General features: G+C 41.5%; 1 protein-coding gene across 2 annotated transcripts; it reads right to left on the bottom strand.

The window, feature by feature from the left end:
* Positions 1 to 215: 215 nt before the first annotated feature.
* Positions 216 to 14,965, bottom strand: ccdc24 (coiled-coil domain containing 24). Of its 2 annotated transcripts, none has more exons than XM_076021686.1 (9): positions 14,375 to 14,965; positions 14,070 to 14,256; positions 10,442 to 10,605; positions 6,362 to 6,478; positions 6,186 to 6,290; positions 4,649 to 4,703; positions 2,512 to 2,569; positions 1,996 to 2,110; positions 216 to 1,361 (listed from the first exon to the last, which is right to left on the bottom strand). In XM_076021686.1, exons 2-9 carry the CDS (start codon positions 14,217 to 14,219, stop codon positions 728 to 730), a joined length of 1,398 nt encoding a protein of 465 aa, XP_075877801.1. In that variant the 5' UTR covers positions 14,220 to 14,256; positions 14,375 to 14,965; the 3' UTR covers positions 216 to 727. The 2 variants fall into 2 exon arrangements, with proteins under 2 accessions (XP_075877801.1, XP_075877802.1); XM_076021687.1 differs by having other exon boundaries at positions 14,788 to 14,965.
* Between the last annotated feature and the right edge of the window lie 26 nt (positions 14,966 to 14,991).

The raw sequence follows: 14,991 nt of genomic DNA, 5'->3' as shown, positions 1-14,991 counted from the left end.
AGTTGACCAGATGCAAATTTGTGGTCACTGTAAAGCACAAAAATGCATCAGAAATGATGACGTTGAAATAGTCTCATTATTTAAAAAAACCCAAACCAAACCAAACAAAAACAAAACAAAAAACACGTAAATTTAATTGTAAAAATTATTAAAAAAAAAATATATTTCTAAAAACATTTTCAAAAACACAATTGTACTGTTATTATGTGTTTAGAAAAAAAAAATTCTATCATGTTTGAATTAAACAAGCATCTGTAGGAAACGCTGTACTGCATTGCTGCTTTGCTTTTCAAGTTATATTTTTAATGAACATGTGGCTTCACCTGCACTTTTTTTTTTCTAAAGCAAAATACATTTTTCAAACAAAATCAAATTTTACGGCAAAGATTCATACAGCCAAAAATCTGTGCTGAATGTACACTATGTGCACATTTTTTATCTCCACTCCCATCCATACTTTAAAGATAAACCCAGTAAGGACCAAGAGCACTGCAGCTTCTGTGAAGTTTTACTCTTTTGTAAAGGACAAACAGACAAAACAAAGCTTTGCTGTGACATTCCCAAGATGGATTTATAAAACAACAAAACAAAACAAAAAAATAAACAAAAAAAAAAAAAAACAGCTTTATGGCAGTGTTGCTGTTACCACAGCCAAAAAGGAGAGCAGCTCCACAGAAGTCTTTTTTTGTTTTCTTCAGTCATTATCCGCCTGCAGAGGAGTCTGACACTAAACTGTCCCCACAGGGACTGTAGTACTGTTTTGTGTCTTTGATTTGCTCGTCGCTGACGTGGACCGATCATTACGGTTGCTGCTATGACTGCCTGTGCTGCACTGTGGGCCGAGGCCGCTGATACTTCTTGACCTGCAGGCAAGTCTGCTATTCCCATCCTCTCCCTCTCGTTGAAACAAATCACACTTTTTCCGTGACCTGTAATTGGATGACAGATGGGTCACGGGCGCTGCTGCTCCACCTGCAGTGTTTGTTTGAAATGTGCTGCTACGAGACGGGGACTTGCTGGTCTCTGCAACGGAACGACATTGCTTCGGGGTTTCAACCTTTGTCTTGTCAGTGGCACGGCTTGAAAATGAAGAGCTAGAGTGGCTGCTTATGTGGCCAGAAGAAGTGATCTTGTTGAACACAGGTGTTTTTGTTATTTCAGGTGAAGGGGAGCCTGATGCACCTGTGTGCTGTCCCTGAACCCGAGGCACAAAGGATCTATTAAGTCGTTTACTCAGTGGAGAAGCCTTTGAGGGAGAAGTGGATGGTGGCCTGGGTATGGTTTGACACAGGGGAGAGGGTGGTCTGCTTCTTCTCACTGTGCTTAAAGTTTCTTCAGTGTTCCATTGTTCTGCTGGCAGTCTGGTAGAGAGGAAATCACATTTGGAATCAGATTAAACAATGTAAATCTGGCCAAGTTTAAGTGTGCTCAATGGAAAATGAGTGTATTCCAAAAAAAAAAGGTGTTCTCTAAATGAAGGGAATCAGTATTGGATTCAGATTAAACAATACATATCTAATGGCTTTTACAGGAGAACAATTTTGCAAACTTTATGGCTCAGCTCACTCCAAAAAATGTTTGACAATTTGACTGTTTTGAAAGACCTTTGCTAGAATATAAAATTGCCATTGCCAGCCATTTTTTTTTTTTTTTGAAAAACCATGGATTATCCAACATATGTATATACAGATGAAGCAAACAGGATTGTTGTGGACCTTGAAATGTAAACAGTGTGGACATCATAATAAGTAACTGTGTATATGCAAATTTTAGTTTTCAACTGGGCTGTGCCATCCAAATCTATTTCCCCATGTGAAAAAGCTCTTCTTTCTGACTTGATCACCAGCTGCAGCAGCTTGAGTTGGGGGTGAACTTTTCATTCATGATGAATTGTTCTCTGCTGCTCTAAAAATCGTTGTCCTCGTTGTTGTCAACAATAACAACCGATGTTCCAGAATGCCATTCCTGGGGTCGCATGGGCCAAACGATACTAACCTAAGATTTTTTGAGTCTTTGGACTGCAGAATGGGTAAGGAGCTTGGTGAAGAAGCAGCTGAAGATGGGTAGAGCTTCAAGTCTTTTTGAATGGCTCCTCTAAGTTCCCTCAACTCTGTCCAAAAATGACAAAAGGACAACATAATACAGCGAGTAGTGAAGACAGATATTGATATGACTGATACGCAAGGATAGAATATGCATAAAAACACACACTTATTTTTCACTACAGAAAATAATATCAAATACGGCTCTGCCAAGGGCTTCTGTTTTACTGAAATTACTTTTAGTGTCATTTGGCCCGGGAGTGAATTAAAGTAGGCTGCAGTAAGCATGGTTTGTTTATCAATCATGCAATCAAACGTTGGTAAGAACACAAAAGCTGATAAAGCAAATGGAGCCAGTGTAAAATTAGTTGCATTCCTGTTTAAATCATCAGTCTCCGAGGTGAATATATGGACGCCAAAGCAGCAAAAGTGATCGTCCACATGGGGGCAGCAAACACAAAAGAGTCACCTGACAGCGTGGGCTCCGGCTTCTGACGTTGACCCCGACACATTTCTTTAATAAGTCCCTGCAAGACACAAAACCATCTCAGTAAAGCAGTGGTTCTGGCACAAATGGAGTGTCTGTTTTAACACACACACACACACACACACACACACACACACACACATATTCACGCCATGGCACCATCCCATACCAAATATGCTCACAGTAGTAAAAAAAGGGCAAATGAGTTGCATATATTAAAAGAAGCTGAAGTCTTTGGAAAGCAAAGGGATAAGGGAAGAAAGGGCAAAAAAATAACAGTAGGGGAAAGAGGAAAGGAATGTGTCTGTTAGTCCATGTGTTCTTGCGTGTGTGCCCAGTAAACGACTTCAGCAGACTTGTTCCATAATAATTTGACCTCAAATATCTATATACAGAAATGACTACCATAGAGCTCAACTCTCTCTCTCCCTCCCTCTCCCTCTCTCTCTCCTTCTGCGTGTATGCATGTGCGTGTGTGCATAGCTTCCGAAACCAAAGACCTGACTGAAATCTGCTGTGTCTCAGTGTGCCTGCTAAGACACACGAGAGTGCTGGGAATGGCACGAGCCTTCTCTCCTCTTTTTACACCAGCACATGCAAAATTCAAATGTTTATAGCAACCACATGGGCGGCTGGACTGTGCACCCACTCTGGACCATGTGGGTGGACCGGTTCAATTGTGCATGCGCAAGCACAATACACCCGGTGACTGACATAGCATTAAAATGCCACATTTTGTGTTTTGTTTTATTTGCTGCAGAAGAAACACATGCGGTGAAACTCAACCTGCACATGCTGCACAGCAAGACGCTGTGCAGAGTTACAGATATGTTTAAGGCAGACATGCATGTTTCAGTCATCATGTTCACATTTGACTCTCATACATGACTCAGAAACGCCTGCACATGTTCAGTTTGTCAGTTTGTGGTTTAGGTCTTCACGCTCTTGCTATAGAATGTAAACATGTGGTTCTTGAAGAAACGGGTCCAGTAATGTTCTATGCTACATGGCTGCACTGTTTCTTTGCATGAAATACGACGGTTGTGTTTTCTTTTTACCTCTGCATGCAATTTTTCGTTTTCAAACCCTGCCTCCAGACAAACTGGCACAGTAACATTTCCAGGCAGCGCACACACACACAGACACACAGACACACACACGCACACACGCACACACACACACACACACACCCCGCTAGCTTCCACATCTGGTCTGCAGAGAAGTTGTACCTCTGGCCTGTAACTCGTTCAACTCTCAGAGTCTCATGCGATGCCAAGTGAGCGTGACAGTCCATGGCGGCACAGACTGGAGGCAGGCACGTGTGCCTTTGTGTCCGTGAGATACCTTTTACTCTTACCATGTGTGCGTGTGCTAGCTGTGTAAAGGAAAACGTTTGTCGGCTTCAGTGCCAACAGATAGTAAGTGGGTCTACTTGGAGAAAATCTGAGTTTTCTCTTGCAGGAGAAATTAATTGTGTCTAAAGTACTGGAGGGTTATCTGCATGTATTTCATCACAATTTTTTTTATTATTGTTTTTTTACTTTTCTCTGCCAAAATGATCATTTTTGTATGACATTGCTTTGAAGCAGTACTGTATGGTGTGTTTCTACCTTTAAATAAAAAAATAAAAAAAATACAAATTTCAAAATTCCTCGACCTCTACCAGGGACAACGGCTCCCCTGCCATTGACATAACATTCCCTGCTCACCTGCTGTTGGAATACATAACTGTGGTTGCCTGCCCAGCACTTTATTGCCAGAATGTAGGTTACTGGTTACTTCCCACTTGGGAATCCTCTTATAACTTAGCAAGGGTTTTTGATAGTAACTATGTTGCTTTAACTAAGGATGCAACAGGAGATTTGGAGAAAATTAACTGATAAAATCTGCTCTGCATTGCACCGTAATGACACATTTTTTGGTATCCTCATGAGTCCATTTCCCACAAAAGGTCCCATACCAAGTATTTCTTTACAGAAGAAAACATTGTGGGTAATGGTGCTATTGGTATTAACTCTACAATAAATCCGATCATACTGTGTTCAATGCATTTTACATTTTAAATGTGAAGAAATATATATTTTTGAGTTGGAAGAAAAAAAAGACTGAAGGGTCTTACCTTTAAATGCTTTATAAGATTGTTTAATTCCCGACATTGCTCTACTAGGACAGACCTAGAGAGACAGAGATCCAGGCAAGCATCATTAGTATTCCACTTTTTAAAACTACAAAGTCAAGAACTAAAATCTGGGTCAAAATGGAAAGTTTGCTTCAAACAGTCCCAACAGACACACAGAGCTGAACAACTAAAAGGCTGAGGTTATTTTTACAGTCTCTGTGTTGGTTTCATAAATCCAATCGAAAAATGCCTTCATAACTAGTTTAAATTAATATTTTCATTTGAAAGTGAAATGATTTCGAGCACCCAATTCATGATTACTGACACATGCAGCAGTTAAAATCCAAATAACTTTGCAGTGGCGGCCTGACAGGTACACCTGATACCTGCTCAGATTTGATCCCTGTGTTTTCATAAGGACACTGCCTTCACAGTGCCCCACTTTCCCTCCTCTCTGGTTACCTAACCAAAGTGGAATTAATTCACTCCCAGATGAAAAAGAGACTTGGGGCTGCTCTGGGAGTCGTTTCCTGACAATGGTCCCCTTTGTTTAAGTCCAGTCAGGAAATAGAGGAGGGATGGAGGGAATGAGGCGGTCCCCCAAGGCAGGCCTGGTTACTGTACGGACCCGTGGGCCTCGGTGTGAAGGGGTGGAGGGGGTAACAGGAGGAGCAGAGCGTCAACAGAAGCCACGTCAAGTTGAAGGTAAAGGTTGAAGGAAATCAAGCTGCTCTTTTAGACTTACAGATCACATTTGATCCATGTCTCCTATAATAAACTAGTGAAGAGAAACACACATGAACAATATGCATGATCTGTAAGCGCATGTTCCAACTTGGGAAGTAAAGACTGCAAAATCTGAAAACAAAAACAATGAAAACTTGTTGTTAGCCTCAAGTTTTCTAGTGGTCACCAGCCAGGCTTCTGTCTGCACCACCTGAGTTCTTCCCACGCTCCTCCGCCTTGCTTATTTTCCGTTCAAGGTTCAGTCACACATAAACATGGGTGAACATTTGGCTCTAATTAACTAGAATTCTATGCAAGCCATGAATTAAAACAAACCAAAAACATATATATACATTATACATTATATACTGTATATGTATAGAATTATTATTACTTGTATATATATATATATATATATGTGTATATATATATATACACACACATAGAGCCAATGCATGTATTCAGTGTATAAATGCATTGGCTGTGCTGTGACATCACGTTAGAGGTCATAACGTCACCCCAAGTGCATCTGAAAAGCAAGACAGATGTCTGCTGCCACTGTTGGCCAACATATATTATTGTGCAACATTTTGCAACAGCTGTTGTGTAATGCCATGAGATTTTACAGCCAGTTGGTGAATAAACGGTGTAATGCACACTTTTCATTCAATGCTGATGTCGTTGCCCGTAAACTCAGGCCATCTGAGTTCCCAGGTATAACGGAGCACATCAGTGGTATGAATGCAGCCAAATGTTAAATACATCTACCAGAACTAAAGGTTAATGAGAGAGGCTTGCCGTCAACTCTCACCTCAGTCGGTCCACCACTTGGTCGATGTCAGTGATGTTCAGCTTGTCCCTCACTGCCTCAACCTCATCCTCAGCGGTTGACTGGACTGAGCAGTGAGAACCTGGTCTGAATGAGACAAGATTGGGGAAACTTTAGAAGAAAGGAGGACTCCTCATTCTTGCATCCACATTTCTCACCTGCTCGTGTTCTCTGAATCTCTGGTGTTGGAAGCCATCTTGCAGGGGCCGTCGGGGTGATTTAGAGCGTAGGCCACCGTCTCCGGTTTGTACTGAAACATCAACTTCTCGCTATCTCTTCATCAACAACGGCACAGAGAGGAAAACACTTTAGTAACGGTGTAGCTTATGTGGTGCTTTAAACTGAATCAACATTTTACCATTTCACTCAATTTAGGGTGTGAAGTTAGTTGGTGTGAGACAGAGGCAGATGATTGGCTGTGGCCACCCCTGGAGGGCGAAGTTCAAAAAAGTCTAAAATAAAACAGTAATACAAGTCATGTTTTTATGCTATGTAATATGACATGTTGCTTTTTGTGTACAATACAGCACAAAACCTTAACTTTGTTTTCATTAATAATCAGGACTGGGCTCACATTACAATACTGGAATAACTCAAATTAAATAGATGATGACATTGTGCATTCTATAGGATCTCTTGAGGAAGACATTAAACTAGCAAATGGCACCAGATCACAGAATGACAGATTAGTCAGATTTGCTGAATCATATAATCCTGATAGGTGGGAAAAAATGCTTTTTTTTCAAGTCAGTAAATGTCATGAGAGGCTGGGTTGTGTGTGTGTGTGTGTGTGTGTGTGTGTGTGTGTGTGTGTGTGTGTGTGTGTGGGATGTCAGCAGGACCACACATGATGGAGGCCACTTGGATAAATCCGTCAACTTTACAGCCACCTACACAGCCTCATGAAGAAGGTTGATAACATTGATGGGGGGAAGCTTCTCTTACTGTCAACCTCCACAGACTTTACTACAAATGAAAATCTCACAGCCAGTTAGACAAACTGGCAAATGGAGATAAAAAAGCAGAAAACAGATACATGCGTACATGTTTGGAGAGGTGAGCATGAGATTAGAGGAAGACGCTGGTCTGTGTTTTCATGCCTCAGTAATGGTGTCTGATTTTCCAGGCCAACAAACATATTGAATTAAATTGACAAACAGGAGGGCTTCAACGACGCATTATCAAGTGGAAGTTTTATCACAGACAAGTGTATTTAGTTTATCCATAAGCTCCGCTCAGCTCATACTTGGACACGGGCCATTTAAACAATCAAAGTCCTGAAACACTCACGCAACAACCAACCAGTCGACCAAAGCCAGCTTCAAAGAGAGGCACCGATTTGCGATGGCTTAGTCTCTATGTTACAAATACTTTTTTTTTTGCCCGTGTTCCTGCACAGGCGACAACAATGGAATATACTTTTCCTTCTGTCTGGGACTTTGTGTCTAATCCATTTATCGCCAAAGAACTTCACAAGAGTGACTTATGTGCGCAAGCTATCAAGGCCTCAGCTTGTGTCCTGCCAAGTGACGCTTAATAAGACTGTGTAAGTGCTGTTTCACGGCATTACATTTGTGGTCTACTCCAAACTGTACTGTCAGGGCCTCCATGTCAGGCAGACTTCAAAGAACCTGCTGTGTTGCTGACTCAAAAAACTGAGTGCCAGTCGATTTGTTATAAAAGGGAATCTTGTCACAATTCCCTTTTCTACAAAGTGCAAACAACAGTACACATTTGTGGGAATAGAACTTGGAGGAAGTTTTCAATTATGAAAAACTGTTAAAACAAATAACAAAACAGCTGAAGGTGATTTAAATCATTCTAGCACAGCAACTCTCATGAGTTCTAACAAATACTCAATTTAAACAGCCATTACATGAACTTTTGAATAATTTCAGTGATATGTTAATGCCATGTAACTCATTCCAGACTTGTGTGATTAATTCCTCATTGTAGCCCCCTGTTTACAGTCTACCACAAACAAAAAAAACAACTCAGTTTTATCTCCTTGCTGGACCTGATGTTGCATCGGAAGACTTGAGGATAAAAACAGGGAAGGAATGAGGTGGTCTCAGACAACTGAATGAGGACCCTGAGGGGGGGGGTGCTGTCACTATCCCCTTTATGTGATGTGATGTGTTGTCTTAAGGGGCTCATTTCTTGTCTTTATTGTGTGTGTCAAACTTTGATTATGTGACATCATACAAGTTCATATATCCTTAGAAATAGAATGGCCTTTGTGCCAACTTGTTATCATACCATAATGTTGAACTAAATGCAACCAATTGATAAAACTGCAATGGAGGAAAGGAAGGCACTGCAGTCTTATTGCTGAATGTGTTTTGGTTGGCACTGTCCGAGCATTTGGTTTAATGAAGATCTGCATCTGCACCACATAGTCAGAGTGTTCAGGGACAGATAAAAACTGGACAAATGAGGCAAAAAAAAACAACCAAGTTTACCAAGTTTAGGTTAAATAGTAAAACCGTGAGACCTCTTCATTGGCCATTTTGGTTTAAAATTACTGAGCTATATATAGTAGGCAAACCACAAAGAAGAAAAAAGTTGCCTGCAGCTCAGGGTTTAACGAAACGTCCCAAACAGACAATGAAGAGGCCGTCGACAAATTGACAGGCAATAAAGTGATGTGGCCAGAGCAGAGAACAATCTGTCTCAGTTTGTGCTTTTCCTTAAAGGCCTCCGTTTAACCAGAGAGGTGACACGGGGCAACATTCCTGATGGCAGCGAGCTCGTTGCTAGGATAGTTTCCAGCGAATGCACACCAGGACACTCAACCGCTCTCCAGTTCACACACACAGTAAAAGTTTTTTTTTTTTTTTTTAAAATCCCCCAACACCTTCTGACATTGTTAATGTTAATTTGTATCGCTTAATTACCTGATCCAACAAGATTATGTTTCAACTTAGTTTTACGGTTGTAGAAATGGAACAGCCAGATTGGGAGGTAACATAACTCCCGTAATTTAATACTCCCAGATGATTCAGCTTCTTGTATCTGATAAAAAGGACCGGGCGTCACTTTTGTTCCGCATGTGAGACCAACCACTCAAATAGGTTACTGAGGATCTTTTTCAAGAAACATTATGTTAAGAGCATCAAAACATAACATGCATGTTTAACCCAATAAAGAATACATTTGCTGGAAATTTGAGAATTTAGGCCACATTTTGTAAACATCTGGTCTGGGAGGCGCGGAAGTCTCCCTCCTTAATTGTCCCATTCTTACAGAATTCCCATACCACTCTGCACGTCCCTGCTCCAGAAAGCTTTGTTGCTCGACTTTCCATTCCAAAGTGAAGCGGAGAGACAATACGGCATTTTATGGCACTTTTTGTTGCGGGGAAAATGACGCAGGCACTGTGAGAACAGGGTCGTAACCTACTGCCCTATAGCGACTTTGTGTGTGCCTCTGTTTAAATCATTGTCAGGAGGGGAAAGGCAATTTCGACAGAAGCAACGGACAAATTAAATCTAGACATGAGGTCAATTTATTCAATATCTGGTAAATTAGTTATGTAAATATTAGATATTTACATAAAAAATATGTATTTAACCTCTGGCTATCCTCCATGCTTTCAATTTAAAACCGGAGTAATTAAAAGGTTTTTAACTGGGGACTCAAAAATAATTTGATGAAATTTATGATTGAAAGTTGACTTGTTTTTTATTGACTTGTGTGTCCTGAGATAGCTTCTCAGGCTGTGCAGAGGAATTAACCCGATAATGGAAATAGTTACACAATGATGCTAGAAGGTGAGTCTTGAAATTAGTCTTGTATAGTTGCTACGTCTTTTTTTGGTCTCCAACCAGTCTGCCAATTCTGACCTATGGCCCCTGGCATCAACCATGTTCCTTCCTCCACACTACAGCCACTCACTGGACATTTGCTCCTTTTGGTAGCATTCTCTGTAAACTCTGGAGGAGGTTGTGATGTGGTGAAAATTCCAGCGCCAAGACACGCTGCCTGTCTGGCACCGACACCACGTCAGCCACAATCAAAGTCACTTAAATCCTCTTTCTTCCCCAAATCTGATGCTAGCTTTGAACTTCAGCAAGTCATCTTGACCACGTTTATCCATCATCTGCGTCCATGTGATTGTCTGCTTCGCTATTTGTGTTGACAAGCAAATAAACATTTTCCCTAAAAAATGGCCAGTGAGTGTAAGTTACATCTCATTATATGAGTCTTCAAATAGATTAAACTTGGTTAATACCTACCTCCCGTCACTGCTGGCCTTCTCTCTCAGATTCTGCAGTAACATCTTGACTTCGCCTCTCAGCAGCTCTTTGACTGTTGGGGGGTCGGCGAGTGGAGCGACGACCAAACTTGGGGTTTCTGCCCTGCACCGGCTCTCCTGCATCAGATTGTACCACATCTCCGCCTAAAAAAAAACAAAAATACTGTTGTCAGTGAGAACAACTACAAACAGATGTCCGAGTCTGAGTTTGCAAGAAAAAGCCAGTCTGCAAGTCCACAAGGCTTAATGGACGTTGTCGAAGGCTATGACAACCGAAAGATATTCTCAAAATGATTCACTGAAACACTGTTTTTGCATTATAAAATATTTTCTTTCAAACTTTCCAAACATTATAAAGCTCTTTGTCAGTTGCACATGGACACACTGACAATATCCCAACCCACTTTCCATATTCACAGTATGTATGTACTGATTTCAAACATTGTTAAGTATATTTCACACATGATAACTTGAAACACAGGTCATGGTGCATATATATGTTACAATAATTGGATGTGTGATAGGGTCACGTCACACGTGCAGTATGAGGATGTGATACATATTTGCACAGGGCTGAAATACTTTTCTTCATCTGTTATGTTTTTTGGGGGCTGTCAAATTCACGTCAAGTATTGAAGACAAAAAAGTACTTAAAGGCGTCATACAAAATGTTGCTTCACCACTGGATGGCACTAGTCTGCAGTGTTTACACCACAACAAATTGTAGCTGGCTCTGTGCCCCTTCTGCCGGAGGAAAGAAAGGGATCATCATAGTAGACATATAACAATGCAAATCAGAGGATTTCTGTCTGGGTATTTATCTAGCATTTTGCTTTTCAGAAATTGTGTTTTCTGAAATTTCAGACAATTGTGTCCAAAAGTTTAGCAGCATCTGTTGTTATTAGTGGTGTATGCATACAAATCCTTCAACTCCTACTGAGAGCACATTGAGCCGGCTGACCACCTGGACTTTCTCACCAGAAAACCAACAATATATTTTCAGAGGAAAGAAAATATAGTAAATGTGTGTGTGAGAATTTTATAGCACCTGTGTGTAGTAAAGTTTGGTGACCACCAGACCCTCACCACCTGTTGCACGTCCATAGTTCCAGTTTCAAGACTTCAAACAAATCCACCCAGAGGGATGCTAACCTTCTCCACCTCTGCTCTTTACAAGCATGCGTGTGCATGTCCACGCGTGCATGTGTGCGTCCTCTCACATAGCTCTATTAACACAGTGTGCAGTTTCGCGTGCACACCCGCAGCCCCCTTTCACAGGCGCAAGCTCCCTCTGTGTGTCTTTGAGCGGCAAAGTGTTTATGTTGCATGATGCACGGCTCACTGGCTAAAAAGTAGTCTCTGGATCATTACTCCGTCCTCTGCCTCTGCAGCAGCACTGCTGATCTCATTCGAGAGGTATTTTGAGGGAGCGCTCTTGAAACCTGTCAGGTTAAAAGTCTCGCCAGGAGCCATTATTCTGAATTATTTAAACTTTGAAACACATTTAACTTTGAGCTCTAATTCAGTCATTCAGCGTTGAGAGAAAAAGCGAAAGTGCTGTGGAGAGACTGGCCCTGGAGAGATGAGGTAAGAGAAGCTAATATTGCGTCTGATCAAGCCAACAGAGACAATGGAGACATTGCAGGAATGAAGGTATTTCGGAGCAGAGGAGTACAGTGGCCTATTAAGGGGGATCAGTTACTTGGTGGCAGGGGAGATGGACAGTAATGCAGAAAACAAAAAAAGAACCCAAAAAGTGAAAAAGAACACAGGCAGAGGGAGAAGAAGGAAGGAAGGAAGGAAGGAAGCAAGAAAAAAGTGTCACCTTGCAGGCAGAGTAACAGTTAATGGAATCCTACATGTGCAAGTCACCCAGTACTTTTTTCTGCTCCTTTAACGCTGCACACACCACACTATTGTGAAAAGAGAGAAACACCCACACACCCACATGTCTGCATGCATTTCCTCCATGTAGACACAATAGAGTCACAGAATTATTGCTAACAGCCTTATCAACAGTTGAGGATTAGCCTCTTTAACCCCATTATACCGACCCCCTGATTCACTAAGCTTGCAGGGCAACGCTGTGTGTGCACGCTCATTTAAAATCCATGTGAGCCACACAGAAGACACTCAACTCAAACACGTTCATTAAATGTATTTAATAAGCTCCTCCTCCTGCCTCCCTGTGCGAGCGCATGCATCTGTCAATCTTGGCACACTCGCTGTCACTGCAGCAGCAACACCAGCAGCACCAGCAGCAGCAGCATGCGGTCATTGGCAACATGGCCCGGCTCCTTGGCTGACAACGGTTAGCGGCCCGTTGGCTCAGCCAAGGCATCTGAAGATGGAGAGACCTATAAAAAGACGGCAGACACCCAGCAGGAAAAAATAAGAATGGATGAGTGAAGATGGCAGAAGGTCAAACAGGAGAAGAAAAGCCAAAGATAACGGACAGCATGAGTCAGGAAATCCACAGCGACACGCGAGGTATTAGCCCAAACTGCCTTGTGTGATTCATTCAGGGAGTGAATGCTCCCTCAGAGGGCAGACAGGGTTCCTCTTCAATCACTCAGCCACTTAAAGTATTTTACTTGAAACATTTCAGTTCCGTGTTTGAGTTGCTTAGCTTAATTTACGGCCTGATTGACAGAAAATAACCCATTAGTTAGTTGTTACTTCTGTTAGAATTTAGTTTCATTGTGTTCTTTTTAGTCTGGCAGATGCAATTTTTATTACACTGTTGAACAATGAAGAGTGGGCCACCTGCGCTCAAAAGTGTATACAACAACCCTACAATGACAGTATGTGTCTCCATCTCTCAGCAAGGTCTGTTCAATCCTGTCTGAAAACCTCAGAGCTGCTCTTTTTTGCTTAATTCCAGCTAATTTCCAGCTTCAGCAGGAAGTTAAAACCGGCCGTTGGTGGAAGGAGGCTGCAAGGCCTAAATATGCTGTTTTCTGGAGATCTGTGGAGTTTTTGATTAATTGATCTTGTGATGCTGCTGGATTGGAGGCCAGGATGAAAACCAAAATCTGTTTAAATTACAATTCAGAACCACATTGAGATTTACCCCAGTCACATTAAAAACAAACTATTTGTGTCCCTGAACACTTCCATTTGAGAGTGTTCTTCTTCTCCATCAATGTTAAACTCAGGGATAAAATCTTTATTTCATTAGGAGGGAGGTTTGAGGCCCAATGCTATACAGGTCTTGAGTAAATATTGATGTCTGTCTGGTGTACTCCGCAGCAGCACAGAACCATTTGACCCACATTCCACTTTTATTATGGAGTGAGGGAATTGTAATTATTGAGTGTACGCAGTCAAAGTAACCCAGATACAAATGCTCCACCATCGTCACAGATCATAAATAGTTTGAGCTGGAATACTTCGCTATGGAGGAAATTCTGATCGCTCCTTAGACCAAGTGATAAACACTTTTTTTTTTTTTGTTGAACACAGCGTTCGAGCCAGTAGCCCACCTTCCCCTCCGTCTCAGTGCAGTAAACTGGTAAATACAGTGTGCAGCACACCAGCTTCTTCCAGGGAGTCTAGGAAACTCAAAGCAAGAATATCACCTTCTGCAGACATGATAAACGACTAACCTCGGCGTGGATATCTCTGTACTGGTTGACCAGGGTGTTTCCCAACACTGCCTGGATCTTTGGCAGTTCTGATCCTGTGATATGCTCAGCAATCAGGCACCACAAGGACTGGCCAGGGCACCAGGGCTGAGTTCCATCACTAGACTGCATAAAAATGGTAATCTAGCACTGACGGAATGGAAAGAAACTGGAGAGAGGAAACAATTCACACACACCATGATCAAGAGACCGAGCTAAGAATCAGAGGCTAACTGCTTGGAATGCAAATAAAAGTATTACCACAGGTTTTCCTTGCTGAAGTGCACCTTTAAGCAAGTTTGCCGCATGAAGTTATTTCATTTTCCCATATGAGTATGCTGTTATGAATTATTTTTCAACTTGGATCTATTAAAACGTTATTGCATACTCAGGGTCTAACTCAACCAAACAAGAATCAGGAAAAGTCAAAAGCACATCATATGAAGTACGTTATAAAAGAAGGGCAATCCAAGAATGTCAATTTAGCGTGACTATAATCTTGGAACTTTTGGAATTCGACTTTAACTTAAAAAAAAAAACAAAAAAAACAAAACTTGGTGTCAAGTCAGAAATTGTGACCAGGGTAATGTGAACAAAGTAACAACTGACGATTGTAAACAGATATTTCCTCCGACAGTGTCACATTATTATTGTTTTTACTATTCATTCATCCTTTCGCTACTGGAAAATGAACTCTCACCTTGTTTGGTCCCTTGTTCCCGGACGCGCTTCGGTCACCAGGACAAACATCCGTTGCTACGCCCAGATCTCGCGAGATCGCATGCGCGCGTTGCCAGCAACGGTGTTCCTTATTATACATTCATGGCATTTAACTTGACTAGTAAATTATTTGACTAACAAAAATACATGATATAAGATTTTTATTTATTTATTTATTTATTTT

This window comes from Nelusetta ayraudi, unplaced genomic scaffold (genome assembly GCF_046127955.1).
Source record: "Nelusetta ayraudi isolate G7.1 ecotype Tasmania unplaced genomic scaffold, CSIRO-AGI_Nayr_v1 ptg000011l, whole genome shotgun sequence".
NCBI classification, from domain to species: domain Eukaryota; kingdom Metazoa; phylum Chordata; class Actinopteri; order Tetraodontiformes; family Monacanthidae; genus Nelusetta; species Nelusetta ayraudi.
This window is presented reverse-complemented; position numbering and strand designations above follow the sequence as displayed.

Excerpts from the sequence above, each read along its gene's own strand:
- ccdc24 (XM_076021686.1), bottom strand. The coding sequence starts at position 14,219 with ATGCAGTCTAGTGATGGAACTCAGCCCTGGTGCCCTGGCCAGTCCTTG. Across the intron at positions 6,291-6,361 it reads GATTCAGAGAACACGAGCAG|ACCAGGTTCTCACTGCTCAG; the intron begins GTGAGAAATGTG and ends TGTCTCATTCAG. Across the intron at positions 4,704-6,185 it reads CAAGTGGTGGACCGACTGAG|GTCTGTCCTAGTAGAGCAAT; the intron begins GTGAGAGTTGAC and ends CTGTCTCTCTAG.